The sequence below is a fragment of the Trichomycterus rosablanca genome, chromosome 1 (genome assembly GCF_030014385.1).
Source record: "Trichomycterus rosablanca isolate fTriRos1 chromosome 1, fTriRos1.hap1, whole genome shotgun sequence".
NCBI classification, from domain to species: Eukaryota; Metazoa; Chordata; class Actinopteri; order Siluriformes; family Trichomycteridae; genus Trichomycterus; species Trichomycterus rosablanca.
The window spans coordinates 20,661,042-20,680,155 of NC_085988.1; the positions used below are offsets into that span (position 1 = coordinate 20,661,042).

A 19,114-nucleotide genomic window follows, 5' to 3' on the forward strand; every position below is an offset into this window, starting at 1 on the left:
ACCTTCCGCTTGAGGATGCCCCAAAGATGTTCTATTGGGTTTAGGTCTGGAGACATGCTTGGCCAGTCCATCACCTTTACCCTCAGCCTCTTCAATAAAGCAGTGGTCGTCTTAGAGGTGTGTTTGGGGTCATTATCATGCTGGAACACTGCCCTGTGACCCAGTTTCTGGAGGGAGGGGATCATGCTCTGCTTCAGTATTTCACAGTACATATTGGAGTTCATGTGTCCCTCAATGAAATGTAACTCCCCAACACCTGCTGCACTCATGCTGCCCCAGACCATGGCATTCCCACCACCATGCTTGACTGTAGGCATGACACACTTATCTTTGTACTCCTCACCTGATTGCCGCCACACATGCTTGAGACCATCTGAACCAAACAAATTAATCTTGGTCTCATCAGACCATAGGACATGGTTCCAGTAATCCATGTCCTTTGTTGACATGTCTTCAGCAAACTGTTTGCGGGCTTTCTTGTGTAGAGACTTCAGAAGAGGCTTCCTTCTGGGGTGACAGCCATGCAGACCAATTTGATGTAGTGTGCGGCGTATGGTCAGACTGGCTGACCCCCAACCTTTTCAATCTCTGCAGCAATGCTGACAGCACTCCTGCGCCTATCTTTCAAAGACAGCAGTTGGATGTGACGCTGAGCACGTGCACTCAGCTTCTTTGGACGACCAACGCGAGGTCTGTTCTGAGTGGACCCTGCTCTTCTAAAATGCTGGATGATCTTGGCCACTGTGCTGCAGCTCAGTTTCAGGGTGTTGGCAATCTTCTTGTAGCCTTGGCCATCTTCATGTAGCGCAACAATTTGTCTTTTAAGATCCTCAGAGAGTTCTTTGCCATGAGGTGCCATGTTGGAACTTTCAGTGACCAGTATGAGAGAGTGTGAGAGCTGTACTACTAAATTGAACACACCTGTTCCCTATGCACACCTGAGACCTAGTAACACTAACGAGTCACATGACATTTTGGAGGGAAAATGACAAGCAGTGCTCAATTTGGACATTTAGGGGTGTAGTCTCTTAGGGGTGTACTCACTTTTGTTGCCGGTGGTTTAGACATTAATGGCTGTATATTGAGTTATTTTGAGGGAAGAATAAATTTACACTGTTATATAAGCTGCACACAGACTACTTTTCATTGTGTCAAAGTGTCATTTTGTCAGTGTTGTCCCATGAAAAGATATACTTCAATATCTGCAGAAATGTGAGGGGTGTACTCACTTTTGTGATACATTGTATACTCATATATAACTCATTAACAATATTTTCCTGAAATATTTCTCACTTCCAACACTGGTAAGAAATGTGAAACTACAACTGAGTTAACTCTCATTAAACTGACATGAGTTACTACTGGTCAATGTACAAACAATTGGCAAATACAGTGTATCACAAAAGTGAGTACACCCCTCACATTTCTGCAAATATTTCATTATATCTTTTCATGGGACAACACTATAGACATGAAACTTGGATATAAGTTAGAGTAGTCAGTGTACAACTTGTATAGCAGTGTAGATTTACTGTCTTCTGAAAATAACTCAACACACAGCCATTAATGTCTAAATAGCTGGCAACATAAGTGAGTACACCCCACAGTGAACATGTCCAAATTGTGCCCAAATGTGTTGTTGTCCCTCCCTGGTGTCATGTGTCAAGGTCCCAGGTGTAAATGGGGAGCAGGGCTGTTAAATTTGGTGTTTTGGGTACAATTCTCTCATACTGGCCACTGGATATTCAACATGGCACCTCATGGCAAAGAACTCTCTGAGGATGTGAGAAATAGAATTGTTGCTCTCCACAAAGATGGCCTGGGCTATAAGAAGATTGCTAACACCCTGAAACTGAGCTACAGCATGGTGGCCAAGGTCATACAGCGGTTTTCCAGGACAGGTTCCACTCGGAACAGGCTTCGCCAGGGTCGACCAAAGAAGTTGAGTCCACGTGTTCGGCGTCATATCCAGAGGTTGGCTTTAAAAAATAGACACATGAGTGCTGCCAGCATTGCTGCAGAGGCTGAAGACGTGGGAGGTCAGCCTGTCAGTGCTCAGACCATACGCCGCACACTGCATCAACTCGGTCTGCATGGTCGTCATCCCAGAAGGAAGCTGACGCACAAGAAAGCCCGCAAACAGTTTGCTGAAGACAAGCAGTCCAAGAACATGGATTACTGGAACGTCCTGTGGTCTGACGAGACCAAGATAAACTTGTTTGGCTCAGATGGTGTCCAGCATGTGTGGCGGCGCCCTGGTGAGAAGTACCAAGACAACTGTATCTTGCCTACAGTCAAGCATGGTGGTGGTAGCATCATGGTCTTGGGCTGCATGAGTGTTGCTGGCACTGGGGAGCTGCAGTTCATTGAGGGAAACATGAATTCCAGCATGTACTGTGACATTCTGAAACAGAGCATGATCCCCTCTCTTCGAAAACTGGGCCTCATGGCAGTTTTCCAACAGGATAACGACCCCAAACACAACCTCCAAGATGACAACTGCCTTGCTGAGGAAGCTGAAGGTAAAGGTGATGGACTAAACCCAATTGAGCACCTGTGGCGCATCCTCAAGTGGAAGGTGGAGGAGTTCAAGGTGTCTAACATCCACCAGCTCCGTGATGTCATCATGGAGGAGTGGAAGAGGATTCCAGTAGCAACCAGTGCAGCTCTGGTGAATTCCATGCCCAGGAGGGTTAAGGCAGTGCTGGATAATAATGGTGGTCACACAAAATATCGACACTTTGGGCACAATTTGGACATGTTCACTGTGGGGTGTACTCACTTATGTTGCCAGCCATTTAGACATTAATGGCTGTGTGTTGAGTTATTTTCAGAAGACAGTAAATCTACACTGCTATACAAGCTGTACACTGACTACTCTAAGTTATATCCAAGTTTCATGTCTATAGTGTTGTCCCATGAAAAGATATAATAAAATATTTGCAGAAATGTGAGGGGTGTACTCACTTTTGTGATACACTGTACATTCATTAACATGCACATGTGGATTCACAAAATGGTGACTGCATTACAGTTAGCCATGAGTTTAATGCAGCTAACGAGCTGTTGCTTCATACACACACACACACACACACACACACAAACTGATCGTTATTACTACCTTATTACTGTAAATATTATAATTTTTATTATTATTTTGCACAGTTTTTATTAATATTTTATATTTTTTGCACATGTAACTTTTGTATATATTTGTTCTTATTGTTATTTTTATTATTTCTCTGTAACTTGCTTTGGCAATACGAATGTCCTTATTTGTCATGCCAATAAAGCTTCTTTTGAGTTTGAGTGTGTGTGAGCGCACATGACCTGGCCGTGGAGACGGGGCGACACACCCGGCCCTGGCTGCCCCGGGAGGAGAGGTTGTGCCAGCACTGCACTCTCAGTACAGTAGAGACGGAGTTGCACTTCCTCACCCAGTGTACCAAGTACCACCACATCCGCTCCCAATTCTTCCCTAAATGTAATAACATTATCCCCAACTTCACCTCCCTACCAGACCCCAACAAACTGCCCCACCTACTGGGGGAGCACAGAGAGAGCTGCACACTAGCAGCACTCTATACTCACACCTGTATATAATAAAGCTTCTTTTGAGTTTGAGTGTGTGTGTTCCAGCTTTGTTGAGACCACTGAAGTCGTGTCGTCATTTTGTAGGCCACGCCATGTTGTTATGCCTATATTTGGTAACCCGAGTCTAAGAGAAATTTTGAATGGGAAAAATGAATGGAGATTTCGCAAAATGCCTCTCTCGCATCCTGTAGTCATAAAAAATGCTCCAAAGCTGTTAGGTTTTGTTTTATGGAGATTCTTCTGTCTATTATCACTGGATCCTCTAAATTGTGAAGTTGTTAAAGAGTCAAAATATGAATATTGCTACATGTAAGCTAATGCTACTGCGCACTGAATTGACGTCACTAGACTGGAAGCCTCATACATTTTTTTTCTTTTATAAGCCTCTTAAATAACCGTACGAAGCAGCGCGATTCACCAGTGATATTCACAAGTTTTGGTTGATATTTTTAGTAGCTAGCTACATTAAAGTAGAAAGCAAGGATGGTCGGGTGTTACGCCTTTGGTTGCACACCAAACGCGGGCTGCTCATTCCGTCGATTCGGTGTGGTTTAGTGACGTCTAATTAATGCGCAGTAGCATAAGCATTCGTGTAGCATTATTAATATTACGACCCTACAACAACCTCGTAATTTATAGGATCCAGTGATGTACAGGAGAAAAATTTACATAGGACAAAACGTATAGGGTTCTGAACATGTTAATTTAGCACAGAATGCGTTAGAGCCGATTTTTTGAAAACCCCGTTCATTTTTGCCATTGAAAATCTGACTTAGACCCGGGTCTCCAAATATGGGCATAACGAGGACTACAGAATGACGCACGACTTCTGTGGTCTAGTGTGGTGGCTTTTTTTAAAATAATAGATATTTGGCTCCCTCTACAGGACAATACAACACTAGAACCTTACCACATTATAGGCTACACTGGCCTAACCTAGCATTCTAACGTGTTCTCCACTAGAACGTTCAACAGATTAAACAATAATGCTGGTAATGTTATGTTAGCATACAAAATAAGCAGTTTTACAAAAAAAAAAAAAAAAGGTGCTAAAGGTGGTGCAACCGGTTAAGAATTTTAACATTGCTGATACAGTAAAAGTTCTTAACTTTGCTCCTCCAATAAACTAAGTAAGACTTTTAAACACCTGCTATTAATTTAGGTTTCTATATTGTCAAGTTTTGTTAAATAAACTGAACTGTAGTCAGTATTTAGTCGCCTGTGTAGTTGCTGGAAAGAATGTTGGTGATTGCTGCTCTGTGACACCCATTCATCAGTTAATAAGTAATGAATAAATTTACATTTTTGGAATTTAGCAGACGCTTTTATTCAAAGCGACTAACAGTAGTGTGACAGTGCACAGTCTGAGCAATTGAGGGTTTAGAGCCTTGCTCAAGGGCCCAACAGCAGCAACCTGGCAGTGGTGGGGCTTGAACCAGTGATCTTCTGATTAATAGTCTAGTACCTTAACCACTAGGCTAGGCTACAATTAATGTATTATTATTATTATTATTATTATTATTATTATTATTATTATTATTATTATTATTATTATTATTATTATTATTATTATTATTATTATTATTATTATTATTATTATTATTATTATTATAATTATTATTATTATTATTATTATTATTATTAGCGTCTGTGTCTACATGATTGCCTGGGGGGAGGCTGAGACCTGAAACAGAAACCTCCAAGACCCAGACCTGGATAAAGCTGTTAAATTATTAAATGAATAAAAAGGACAATATACAAATAAAACAGATTAATAAAAACAAGATAAATGGCGGCACGGTGGCTAAGTGGGTAGCACTGTCACCTCACAGGTGGGGCGGTCCGGGTCCTTTCCTTTGTGCGGAGTTTGCATGTTCTCCCCGTGTCTGCGTGGGTTTCCTCCTGGTGCTCCGGTCTCCTCCCACAGTCCAAAAACATGCAGCCAGGCTAATTGGAGACACTGAATTGTCCTATAGGTACCTAGCTGCTAGGATGCATAAATTAGTGCATTTGTAGTGCCGGTCCCAAGCCCGGATAAATAGGAAGGGTTGTGTCAGGAAGGGCATCCGGCGTCAAAACTGTGCCAAATCAATAATGCGGATCACGATCCGCCGGCGACCCCTAACGGGAGCAGCCGAGAAAATAGAGAGAATAAAAACAAGTTAAAATAAAATCATTTAAAAAAAAATTAGCGCGTACTTTTATTTTGAAAAATTTGTTATTGACTTGCTCCCTTCCAGCATCAAATCTGCCGGCAATATCGCGTGTGGTTTCGTCCCAAATTACACCATGCCATACTAGTTAGTATAGTACATGTATGTGAGATTTTGAGTTGTATTTTGTTTAATAATGCTATTAAGAACGAATCGTATAGAAAGTATTTATATCATCTGCCCACTCATTGTTTAAGCGCATTAGTGCTAGTATATGATTGCTGACATTCCCTTTCTAGTACACTTCTTGTTGAACTGGAAGGTATTTGGGATACGGTACCTCTCTTTACACAGGAAGTGTTGGTAATACATTCTCGTCAGCAGAGCAGCTATGGCTGATGTCCACGTCCGAATCTGTGAGCAGGAGATTATAAAGTATGATTTGGAGATTAAAGCTCTTATACAGGTAATGACTGTGTTGCATTAATACATTATTAGTAAAGTTACAGCGTACGGCTGTAGTTTTGTGTACCTGTGGGTAAACAAAAGTGTGTTAAAGACAGTATAGATTTAACTGCTGAGTACTTGCATTAAAAACGATCAGATCTGCTTCATGTTCACTGTGTCTGCACTATATCACTCACACTGCAGGACTCCTCTGTATTAATAATATTACTCTTATTAACATTCATTATACACCGATCAGGCATAACATTACGACCACCTTCCTAATATTGTGCCAAAACAGCCCTGACCCGTCGAGACATGGACTCCACTACACCCCTGAAGGTGTGCTGTGGTATCTGGCACCAAGATGTTAGCAGCAGATCCTTTAACTCCTGTAAGTTGCCAGGTGGGGCCTCCATGGATCAGACTTGTTTGTCCAGCTTATCCCACAGATGCTTTATTGGATTGACATCTGGGGAATTTGGAGGCCAAGTCAACACCTCAAACTCGTTGTTGTTCTCCTCAAACCATTCCTGAAGCATTTTTGCTCTGTGGCAGGGTGCATTATCCTGCTGAAAGAGGTCACAGCCATCAGGGAATATCGTTTCCATGAAAGGGTGTACATGGTCTGCAACAATGCTTAGGTAGGTGGTACGTGTCAAAGTAACATCCACATGGATGGCAGGACCCAAGGTTTCCCAGCAGAACATTGCCCAAAGCATCACACTGCCTCCGCTGGCTTGCCTTCTTCCCATAGTGCATCCTGGTGCCATGTGTTTCCCAGGTAAGCGACACACACACACACACACACGGCCATCCACAAGATGTAAAAGAAAATTTGATTCATGCCACCTTTTATTGCTCCGTGGTCCAGTTGTTGGCACTACAGGGTTGGCGGTATACAGGAGTCAGCATGGGCATCCTGACTGGTCTGCGGCTATGCAACCCCATACGCAACAAACTGTGATGCACTGTGTATTCTGACACCTTTCTATCAGAACCAGCATTAACTTCTTCAGCAATCTGAGCTACAGTAGCTCGTCTGTTGGATTGCACCACACGGGCCAGCCTTCGCTCCCCACGTGCATCAATGAGCCTTGACTGCCCATGATTCTGTCGCCGGTTTACCACTTTTCCTTCCTTGGACCACTTCTGATAGATACTGACCACTTCAGACCGGGAACACCCCACAAGAGCTGCAGTTTTGGAGATGCTCTGAACCAGTCGTCTAGCCATCACAATTTGGCCCTTGTCAAACTCGCTCAAATCCTTACGCTTGCCCATTTTTCCTGCTTCTAACACATCAACCTTGAGGATAAAATGTTCGTTTATTCACTTCACCTGTCAGTGGTCATAATGTTATGCCTGGTCGGTGTATATGTTGTGGTGTCGGTGTGAATGGCATGCTATTAAGTTTACTAATCATAAAATAAGAATTAAAGGATCAAAGTAAAAGAATAATAAGAATACATTAACAGACTGCAACTACCAAAAGGAATCTGTTTACCAAGTACTCTGAGAAGTATTTGAATGTAACTGATGATCTGGAATTAAAACGTGTTGTGAATTGTTGTAGGACATCAGTGAATGTACAGGGCCTCAGAGTACACTCACAGAGTTAAATGGTCAAGTAAAGGAAAAATTCGTCTTTCTCCGTCAGCGGATCCAGGTGATGTATTAAGTAAGATATTGCTTTAAACTGTAAAAGGCTTCTGTATATTTTTTACCTTGATTTTAAAATGCTGATCTTTACAGGATCTAGAGCAAATGGGAAAGGAGCAGGATAAGGAATCGGACAAGCTGGCTTTTCTGAGAGATGTGGAATGTCATCGGAAACAGATGCTCAGGTAGACGGTCCTAGAAAAAAACAACACATTTTCTTTCTTATTTACTTACAGTATCCTATACAGTGCTATGATGAATGTTGCATTGGCATTCACTGTGGCTCTCTCTTAGGACTGCCACATTTCTAACAAGTTAGTTTAGCTATTTTTGCACCTCCAGCTATCCAGGTTGGGTTTAGAAGTGCTGCATAGAAGGAACATTGACAAACAACTACTACTCAACTGATAAAAGACAATACTTACAGAATGAAACAGACATGCATGGTCTAAAGGATATGTAGCATAAAAATATCTGTAAAAAAAAGAAATTAAAAAATACAATTGATTTGCGTTTAATAAAAATAGTCTTTGGTAAACACCAATAATAATACTACTAATAATTACTATCATATTTTATGTTGGGAAGCATGGTGGCCCAGATGGAACAGTCTGGGTCCTTTCTGTGTGGAGTTTTCATGTTCTTCCCGTGTCTGCCTGGGTTTTCTGCGGGTGCTCTGGTTTCCTCCCACAGTCCAAAGACATGCAGTCAGGTTAATTGGAGATACTTAAGTTCCCCTGGGTATTAGTGTGTTTATGTGTGTGTCTGTGACGTGCTGGCAACCTGTTTGGGGTATTTCCTGCCCTTCACCCATAGCGACCCTGAATAGGTTAAAAGGCTCTTAAAACAGACAGTAAATGAATGCACATTTCATTCATTTATATAGTGTTGCCTCTTGTTCACTAAGGTCCACTGGCTTATTCCTGCCAGTGCAGGTCCAGGGGACCACTAATGGCCCAGTGGTTGAAAAAACCCTTGTGTTAGCACATTACAGTTGGATTCAAGAGAAGTGGAAACCGGTTATATGGAGTGATAAATCACATGATATTAATATGGATACAGTGTAGTTTGGCAGATTCCAGAAGAATGCTACTGTCTTAAATGGTTAGTGCCAGCTGTAAAGTATGATGGAGGAAGAGTATTGATTTGGTGTTGTTGGTTTGGGCTGTGACCCTTAATTAAATAATAAGTTTAAATAATGCCTTCTTGTTTAGCATGCCATTTCCTTTTACACAAAGTAAAATACAGGAGTATTGAGGTGCTCAGCAAACACATACAAGTGGTATTCAGGTGTCCACATATTTTCCTCCATGTAGTGTAGTTATTGATGTAATGCATGTTTTCAGCACTGTGAATGCTTTCTATTTTTGTGTTTGCAGTAACCAGACTGCCTGGAGGAAAGCTAACCTCGCAAGTAACCTGGCCATTGATAGGCGGGAGAAAGAAGATTTGCTGAGTGTGGGGGACACTGCCGCAAGGCAAAGGTAAATACGGTTATAAGAATTATCAGGTACACTGACTTTTAAAGGACATCACAGTGGTGCAGCAGTTTTGTGTAGGTTTAAACCTTGCCTCCAGTCACTCTTAGTGCGTTTTTCTTCCTTTCCAAGAACATGCAGCAGGTGGCTTTGCTGATCTAACATGACTTTAGATATAAGTGGTAAGTGAACTGGCAAAAATTACAGGTATTCCATAATATCAAAAAGTACCCCCATTTATAAAAAAAAAAAAAAAAAAAAAAAAAAAAAAAAAAAAAAAAAACTAAAGGAAAATCAAAACTATTTGCAATGCTTCAATTGATTAACTTGATTGTATTCAAATATATACAGTATTTTATTCAGGCTACTAAAAAAAAAATTTTTTAATAAACATTTTAAATTCCAGTATTGTTATACACCGACGAGGCATAACGTTATGACCAATGACAGGTGAAGTGAATAACACTGATTATCTCTTCAGCACGGCACCTGTTAGTGGGGGGGATATATTAGGCAGCAGGTGAACATTTTATCCTCAGATTTGATGTGTTAAAAGCAGGAAAAATGGGCATAAGGATTTGTGCGAATTTGACAAGGGCCAATTTGTGAAGGCTAGATGACTGGGTCAGAGCATCTGCAAAACAGGATTATGGGCGGCCAAGGCTCTTTGATGCACGTGGGGAGGGAAGGCTGGCCCGTGTGGTCTGATTGCTGAAGAAGTTAATGCTGGTTCTGATAGAAATGTGTCAGAATACACAGTTTGTTATGTATGGGGCAGCAAAAGGGGGACCAACACAATATTAGGAAGGTGATCATAATGTTATGCCTGATCAGTGTAAGTGTAAATGTGCTGCACTGCACCTTGTTAAGAGAACTTAAGTGTCTTAATAAATTATCCTCCTCAGTAAATTATTACTATTATTATTTTAAAGTAACTGTCATTCAAATCCATTTGGATTTGTAGTTATCTTTCTCTATTTTAATTTTTATAGAAATGAAAATGGTTTTAAAATAAAGCTTACAATATGTGTTTAAAGCTGCAATGAGGAACCCTTGCCTTAATAAAAAAAAATAAAAAAATGTCAGTACAGATTAAAATGCTCTAAAGCAGTGGTTCTCAAACTGTGGTACGCGTACCACTGGTGGTACGTGAAGCAGCACGAGGTGGTACGCCAGATAATCTCGGGAAAGTAATTACATGCACCGAAAAAATAAATAATTTAATAATTATAAAAATGACACAAAATGTGGAAATTACTAATAAAATCTGTTTCAAAGTTCTTATAATTCTGTTTTAATAAAATCAGTTTAATTAAAACGAATGTGTTTTTAAAAATATTCGGGGCTATGCAGGCACCGTACTTCATTACGTCTATACTTCACGTTCGCGGTTTCCATCTCTAAATTTCAGAAAAGTTATCAGTAAAGTTATCAGTAAAGTTATCAGTAGGTCTCTCGCTTTTATCAGAGCAGATCTGCGTTTGAATCTCACTGATCTCGTTCCTGACATCACAAGGCTGCTCCGCTAAACACGCACACTCACTGAAATGGTCAAGTGGTAACTGCAGATATACTAGTGATGAGTCGTTCGCGAACGATCCGATTCTATTGAACGGATCTTTGAAATGAACGAAAGGAACCGAGTCTTTTATTTCTGCACAGTTCTAGACTGTAATCCACCCATTCAGCTTCGCATCAGTAGAGGGAATTAATCGTAACTTGTAATAAGAGCTGTTTATTGTCGATATTCAAATCCGAAACACTTTCAGTATCACGGAGAGTGAGCAACACACACACACACACACACACACACACACACACACACACACACCGAGAGAGAGAGAGAGAGAGAGAGAGAGAGAGAGAGAGCTAGTAGTATAATGGCAAATAATTGAGAAATAAACTATAAACTTGTTTAATTGTGTTAAATCTGATTATTTCATGGCGCTTATGTTTTAAAGCAGAAACAAACACAGTCACATCTCTGCACAAGAGAGGATTGTTCTGAAACTTAATGCGATGCAACCACAGTGTGTCTCTTCTCTGTAGTTTTTTTCCTTTCGTTTAAGTGTTGTTTGAATTAGGAATACATTTAAGACAAGGTAGCAAAATTTGATATTAATATCGGGGGTATCTTATAGTTTACCCAGTAGCGCCTCCCGAAGAACGAAGAGCCATTTCTTTGAACGGCTCTTTAAAAGGAACCGAGCCAAAAGATCCGGCTCCCTTCAAGAAGCCATAATTCCCACCACTAATATATACACACACACCTAAATAATGTGTGCCATATGTGGTTCTGTGATGAGAAACATAGGTGGTACTTGGAAGTTTTGGTTTGATAATGGGTGGTACTTGGTCTTAAAAGTTTGAGAACCACTGCTCTAAAGCATATGCCAGATCACCCTAAAATGTCTAATATAATAATGCAAAGGAATCAGTTAGGTCAAGTTTGATGTAAGGTTTTCACATAGACAGGAGAAAGAGAGAGAGAGAGATTTAGTAATTTAGGATGAGGATTAAACGTTTTCTGAAAGTTTTAGTTTTTTAATTAGCCTTTTTTTTGCTGGATTTAACAAATTGAAAAAATTAAAACTATAAATATAACTTTTTTTTCAACAGAAAAATTTTAATTTTGCTGACTTATTTTATCTGAAAATATGTATGGAATTTAACCAGGGCATCCATACTTTGACATAACACACACATGAACACGTCTTTTAAAAGCTGTCTCAATCACATCACTGTATATATTTTTTCGAAAATAAAAGTTAAAGGTTTTTATTGTTTCATTTACAAATGATAGCAACATACGAATTATAAAAAATGTAAATAATAAAATTAAATAAATAAATAAGTCCGGATCATCATGAATTGACACCCTAAGTTGTGAAATTAATCTGCATAAAGCTAATATAATAATAATAATAATTTCATTTTGTTTTAGCTGTGCTTTGGTGATGGGAACGTGTAATACTAGCTGTTTGCAGCAGAGAGCAGTGTGACGAAGCTTTTCAGTTTGTACTGTAGCTCAGTATTGAAACAAATAACCTTCTAATTTTCAGCAAGTTACCATCAGTTTAAGAACCTGAATATGAAGAGCATAACTGAATAGGTGAATTTAACCCAATAAATATTTTCTACAAACCCTATTTGTAAAAATGGTTGACAACACCAGCCTTATACACACTGAGGTGATTGGTTTGCTTTGCTTATTGATGCGCTTGTTCCTCTGATTAGAAAGCTGACCAAAGAGAGCCTAGTTCAGACGTCTAGTGACATCACCGAGAGCCTGATGAACATCAGCAGGATGATGTCGCAGCAGGTGAATCAGAGTGAGGAGACCATAAGCACCCTGGGTAAGAACTAAATTTATCTGCATATGTCACTGTTCTTTCTTTTATTATTTTAGGTTGCATCACTAATTGAGGAGTACTATTTGCTGGATCGTTCTATTATGAACGTGGCATAAAAACATGAATGAGTGTTTACATCAACTCAACTGGTGTAATGTAACTGATATACATTAATAGAAAGAAAAGACAGTATACTGGTGTGATTCATTCATTGCATTACACAGACAGGAAACTAATGCTATGTATAAAAACTTTAGGTATATTTTATTTATTTATTATAATTTTAACGTCATGTTTTACACAATTTGGTTACATTCATGACAGAACAGGTAGTTACTGGTTACACAACATTCATCAGTTCACAAGTTTAATATCAAACACAGTCATGGACAATTTTGTATCTTGTTTGTTTGCTTGTTTATTAGGATTTTAACGTCATGTTTTACACTTTTTTGGTTACATTCATGACAGGAGCGGTAGTTACTCATTACACAAGGTTCATCAGTTCACAAGGTTATATCGAACACAGTCATGGACAATTTAGTGTCTCCAAATCACCTCACTTGCATGTCTTTGGACTGTGGGAGGAAACCGGAGCTCCTGGAGGAAACCCACACAGACACGGGAAGAACATGCAAACTCCACACAGAAAAGTCTCAGACCACCCCACCTGGAGATCGAACCCAGGACTTTCTTGCTGTGAGGCGACAGTGCTACCCACTTAGCCACCGTGCCGGCCAATCTTGTATCTTCAATTCACCTCACTTTCATGTTTTTGGACTGTAGGAGGAAACCGGAGCTCCCGTAGGAAATCCAAACAGACACGAGGAGAATATGCAAACTCCATGCAGAAAGGACCTGGACCGCTGCACCTGGGAATCAAACCCAGGACCTTCTTACTGTGAGGCGACAGTGCTACCCACTTAGCCACCGTGCCCGCCCAATCTTGTATCTCCAATTCACCTCACTTGCATGTCTTTGGACTGTGGGAGGAAACCGGAGCTCCTGGAGGAAACCCACACAGACATGGGGAGAATATGCAAACTCCACACAGAAAGGACCCGGACTGCTGTACTTGGGAATCAAACCCAGGACCTTCTTGCTGTGAGGCAACAGTGCTACCCACCGAGCCACAGTGCCACCAGTTGCTTATGATATTTTAATATCATAGGATATAGCAGAATAGTGTACAAGAAGTGGGAAAAACAATAAAGCACAAATGAGTGCACTTGATCAGGTTACACCCACTGGCACATACTTTTTAATCAACTTTGTATCACCAAACGTATGTGATCATCTGACCATGAGCTTGTTGGACATGCCATTCCAAAACCATGGGCATTGATGTGGAGATGCAGCTTTTACAGGCTCTACTCCTCTGGGGTGGTCTTCTAGAGCATTTTGGAGTGCGTTGAAGTTTGTCCCCATTCAGTTAATAAACATTTGTGATGTCAGGGACAGATTTTGGTTGAAGTCTGGCTTGCATTTGAGGTTTCATTGATGAGTTAATCCCAAAAGTGTTTGGTAGCTATGAGATCAGGGCTGTGTGCAGGCCACTGGAGTTCCTATACGCCACACGTTGAGAACAGGGACATGGTCGTGCTGGTAAAGGAAATGGCTTTTCTATTTATGTAATTGATTTTATACACCTCTTGGCAATAATTAGTCGAATTGTCCACATACTTTTGTGATATAAAGGTGTATTATACTGTATATGATGTAATACATAATTATACAAGTTTACAGGTTTATATATGTATGTAAGTTTTTTAACACACTGGCTGACGGTTACTGTTTAAAAATCAGTCCTCCGCAGATTTTTAAACATTTCTCTGTTCAGCAGTTTGATATTGAGACGTTATAAACCAAAAAGCCGATTTGTTTGTTACAGGTGCTAGATAGCCCCGTTCATTTCCAACTCTGCACATTTTAACTTTATCTCTATTAAATTCTACAATTTTTAAATAATTTTTACTTACTTACTCATGTAAAAAATACATTGGACTGTTTTCAATTTTTAAAATGAATAAATTGTCATTCAGCTGCAAAGAACAAAGCTCCGTTTTTATATTTTATTAAATTTTTATAAACCCAGATTCTTATAAAATTGATCTTATTTTCTACAATTATTTCCTCCTTTTTGTTCTAGAAGTGGCCAAAAGATTTTATTTCAGAGTATCTGAAGATGCTTTTATGAACTTTTATTATTATTATTATTATTATTATTATTATTATCATCATGTTTAAATTTTTTTTTCTTATTTCTGTAGCCACATCTTCAAGAACAGCGCAGGAAACAAATGAAGAATTTAAGGCCATGACAGGAACTATCCAGCTGGGACGAAAACTGATCACAAAATATAACCGCCGGGAACTGACAGACAAACTGCTGATTTTTCTGGCCTTGGCACTCTTTCTAGCCACCGTCCTGTACATTCTAAAGAAAAGACTTTTCCCTTTTCTCTGACCTCGGATAAAAAACAAAGATCGGAATGATTTGATGAAATCTGACAAGGATGCCAGATCAGATTGAAGATCATCTTTCTTTTTCATAATTGATAAATATGTTGGACTAAACTAAAGTTAACTGGTAGGACAGAACTATCAGTGTAATATAGAGAATGAAAACATGCTTGAAACTTTTATAAAGTGTAAAAGTATTGAAAAGAATTGGTAATTCGTCATCCCGTCTTTTTATATAATTTCATTTGTATAATAGATGTGAAACACAGTTATCAGTTATTATTTATTTAAATAATAAATAAATGTATAATTTGTGCTATTAGCTGATGAATAATGAATGTTATTGTTAACATAAAAAATGCCTTTATATTTCTAATACATATTAGTATTAACTAAAATAAAGCACTATTCAGCACTAATAAGGGATAATGAAGAAATACAGAAGACAATTCTAACTTCTGAAGTAAATAATTACTATAAAATGATACACTAATTATAGCAGATAATATCAAGTATTTGTTATTGTCCTTTGTCATGTCCAGTGTACAAACTGCTATATATGAATCAATCACAGCTGAATATAACATAGTGTAAAATGTTTTTGGAATCTTAGTTTTCACTCCTACATCTATTCCTGAGTAAAAGGCTGATACCTCAGCTAATGATGACATGATGGCGGTTTTATGCTCCTTCCAAAATCCCATGATTTTTGCATTATCATCAACAGCTCCACACAGAAAAGACCCGGACCACTGCACCTGTGAATCGAACCCATGACCTTCTTGCTGTGAGGCAACAGTGCTACCCACCAAGCCACCGTGCTACCCTTAGGCATATAATAGCAGACAACTGTTGCAGTGTGCCAAGCTAGCAGGGTGACATTTTTATATTTGATGATATTACAAATGCTTATGATAACCCACCAACAATTCTCCCAGCCTATCTGTTAATGCTTGAAGAAATGGAAAACATAAAAGGTCTGACCGAGAGTATTCATATTACTTGGCTTTCTACAAACTTTGCGTGTCATTCTTTACAAACCTTTATTTACCTCCTGGCCAATAAAAATAAAATTTATAATAATAACAATTTTATAATTTTTTATGATTATATTTTATAATAATAAAAATAATTATAATAATAATGTGTCAGTTATTAAATTAAAACCTAGTTTGACATAAATAACTTACTGATAATACAGTGCTATGTCTCAGATCTGCATCTAAATGTTTTTTTTCATTAAACAATTACTAAGTGGATAGGTAATCACGTTATATTGATTTGGGATAACATCTGTGTACTGTACTGTATATGTAAAATAAATCTTGCAAGCCAGTAGACTTTGTTTCCAGATTAGAGTATTTTTTTGTTGTTGTTTAAATGCTTGGTACTAGGCAATTTTACACTAGCTTTTGAGATTCAAAGAAACGTTGGGTAAACTATGCAGAGTTCAAAATTATTACACTTTGATTCAGAAATGTAAGTCTGCTGCCAATAACAACAGTTCTGCTGTGTGGATTATAAAGGGGATTTAGCCTAATACAACGTTAGTCTAAAATCTTGGATGAGCTTAATTGAATTCCTCCCGAATCCTTGAATCGTTTAATGATATTATGCACTGTATAGAGAGAGAAATATGCAAATCCTTCTTTGGGGAAATCTTTCTTTGGGGTTCATTGTTTTTAAACATTTCAATCATTTTCTCACACATTTATTGACAAACTGGAGATCCTCTGGCCATCTTTGCTCATCAAAGACTCCTGGATGCTGCTTTTGTACCAAACCATGATTACAATCACCTGTTGACATCACCTGTTTGGAATTACATCATTAGTTTTTTCACCTCATTACTAGCCCTAAATTGCCTCCATCCCAACTTTTTTTGGAATGTGTTGCAGGCCTAAAATGCATGAAGGGAGCTATATTAACAAATGAAATGAAGTTGAGCAGACAAAACATGAAATATCTTGGGTTTAAACTGTCTGCAATCAAATAAAAGTCAAAGTAAATGTAAGGAACACTGCATTTTTGTTTTATTTGCATTTTCCATACTGTCTGGACTTTTTCTGATTTGGGGTTGTATTTAAGAAAAATATTTAATTTCTATATATACTTTTTGTTTACATTTAGAGGTAAAAGATAAAGAAGTGTACATTTAAAGTGAATACTGTATAATCACAGAGTATATTAAACAAAATGTAAACACATTATTGGTGAAAACAACTTTACTTCCAGTCAACAGGTTTTCTCTTCTTTTATCAGTAGAGGAAAACAGGTCTAAATTATTGTCTGTACTAACTGATCATACTGTATAGATACCATAAACTGGGAGTAAGTACTGGAGCTTGCCGTTATTGGTTTCTTAATTTATTTGCAGATTATGATCTGTATGCTCTCAGAGGAATAAATCTACGTTGACATGCTGTTTACATTTACATTTTCAGCATTTAGCAGACGCTTTTATCCAAAGCGACTTACAGTTATGACTGAACACAATTTTTGAGCAATTGAGGGTTAAGGGCCTTGCTCAGGGGCCCAATAGTAGCAACTTGGCGGTGGTGGGGCTTGAACCGGCATTACAAGTCCAGTACCTTAACCACTGAGCTATCACTGCCCTATTTCAGCCAAGTTAAACTCCATCCAGTCCAGTGTGGCATCCAGGAGAAGAAATGTTTAAAAAAGCTCAGGCTACAATCACAGCAGTGAAGATAAAGAGGCATGCAGCTCTGTCCTTTCTCCGATACGAGTCGGAAGAGCTGATTATTACACCCCCATCACTACCACCACTAACTCTCAGCCTTTCCCTTCCCCCATTCAGTCTTGATTTCTCTCTCTCTTTCCCTTACTCTTTCCATTGGCAGTGCAAGATGAAGCCTGTTATTTTTAGGCTTGTGCATCCATGTTATCTGCCTTGTTCTTTTCAACGCCTCAGAGAGCGGGTGGCCGTTGGGCCTGCGTGACCTTCCACTCGCCTTGTCTCACTCATCCCAGAAAATCCTCCCATTTGGCCAGGACCAGCTGCCATTTTGTGCATCCAGAGTAGTCATTAAGATTTACATGCGGACCCTCGTGTGTTTACGCAGACAGAGACGGAAAAGAAACACACTAGTGTCTCCTGACGTGGGTGGAGAGAACGAGAGATGTCCAGGGACCATCACTCATTTATTTAAAGTGCTGCTGTTGTGTCAGTCTACTTCCTTCACCCTGTACATCGCCTGCCTCTCACCTTCCCTGTCCTAAGTAAATTAAGTTCTTCTTTAGAAACAACACTTTTGGTCTGTCAGTCTAATGTTGGCTGGCTAAAATCTGGTAGCCCCATTTCTGCTGGTTCCTGATAGTTTTATTGTATGAGGGATCTTCAAAAAGTTTCCGCACTTTTATATGTTGGTTGGAAATGATGAGGGTGGGAGGAGTAGTAATTGGTCGTGACTGAGAGACGCTTATTGTCCGGATTTAGCTACATCTGATTTCCACCTTTTCGGACGCTCAAAGAATCTTCATGGGGAGGAAGGTTTTCATGTGATGATGATGTAAAAGCAACGGTGCATCAGTGGCTACGCACTCAACCAAAAACATTTTTTGCTGATGGCATTAAAAAGTTGGTATGACGCTGGGAACATGGTGCAAACTGGTACGACAGGTGAAACAAAGCATCTGTGTAAGTTTGTACATGTTTTTATCAACAGTAAAGAAGTTGCAGAAATTTCTGGCAAGTACTGATTGATTATTACATGTGACAGCAAGCTCTGGTAAATCTAGACTGTGGGGTAGGGTGTCAAGAAAACATCAATGACCGGCTACATTTTGCAAAAACTTACATTAAGTCTGCCAAAAGCATTTGGGACAATGTGTTATGGTCTGATGAGACAGAGGTTGACCTTTTTGGTTACAATTTTAACAGGTATGAATTTCACCATTCAGCACAACAACGCTTTGGAGTGTTTTGGAAAGTTTTGGAATGGCC

General features: G+C 39.2%; 1 protein-coding gene across 1 annotated transcript; it reads left to right on the forward strand.

Annotated features, from left to right (window-relative positions):
* The first annotated feature begins 6,119 nt into the window (after nucleotides 1-6,119).
* On the forward strand, nucleotides 6,120-15,458 carry bnip1a (BCL2 interacting protein 1a). The gene is made up of 6 exons (XM_063000827.1): nucleotides 6,120-6,213; nucleotides 7,771-7,863; nucleotides 7,950-8,041; nucleotides 9,236-9,340; nucleotides 12,572-12,690; nucleotides 14,958-15,458. The coding sequence occupies exons 1-6, from the start codon at nucleotides 6,139-6,141 to the stop codon at nucleotides 15,152-15,154; spliced, it is 681 nt and encodes a 226-aa protein (XP_062856897.1). The 5' UTR covers nucleotides 6,120-6,138; the 3' UTR covers nucleotides 15,155-15,458.
* Nucleotides 15,459-19,114: the final 3,656 nt, after the last annotated feature.

What these genes read in the sequence shown, in the direction of transcription:
- bnip1a (XM_063000827.1), top strand. Translation starts at nt 6,139, where the DNA reads ATGGCTGATGTCCACGTCCGAATCTGTGAGCAGGAGATTATAAAGTAT. An exon ending in GACACTGCCGCAAGGCAAAG is followed by an intron (nt 9,341 to 12,571) that starts GTAAATACGGTT and finishes TCCTCTGATTAG; the next exon opens with AAAGCTGACCAAAGAGAGCC. An exon ending in GGAGACCATAAGCACCCTGG is followed by an intron (nt 12,691 to 14,957) that starts GTAAGAACTAAA and finishes TTATTTCTGTAG; the next exon opens with CCACATCTTCAAGAACAGCG.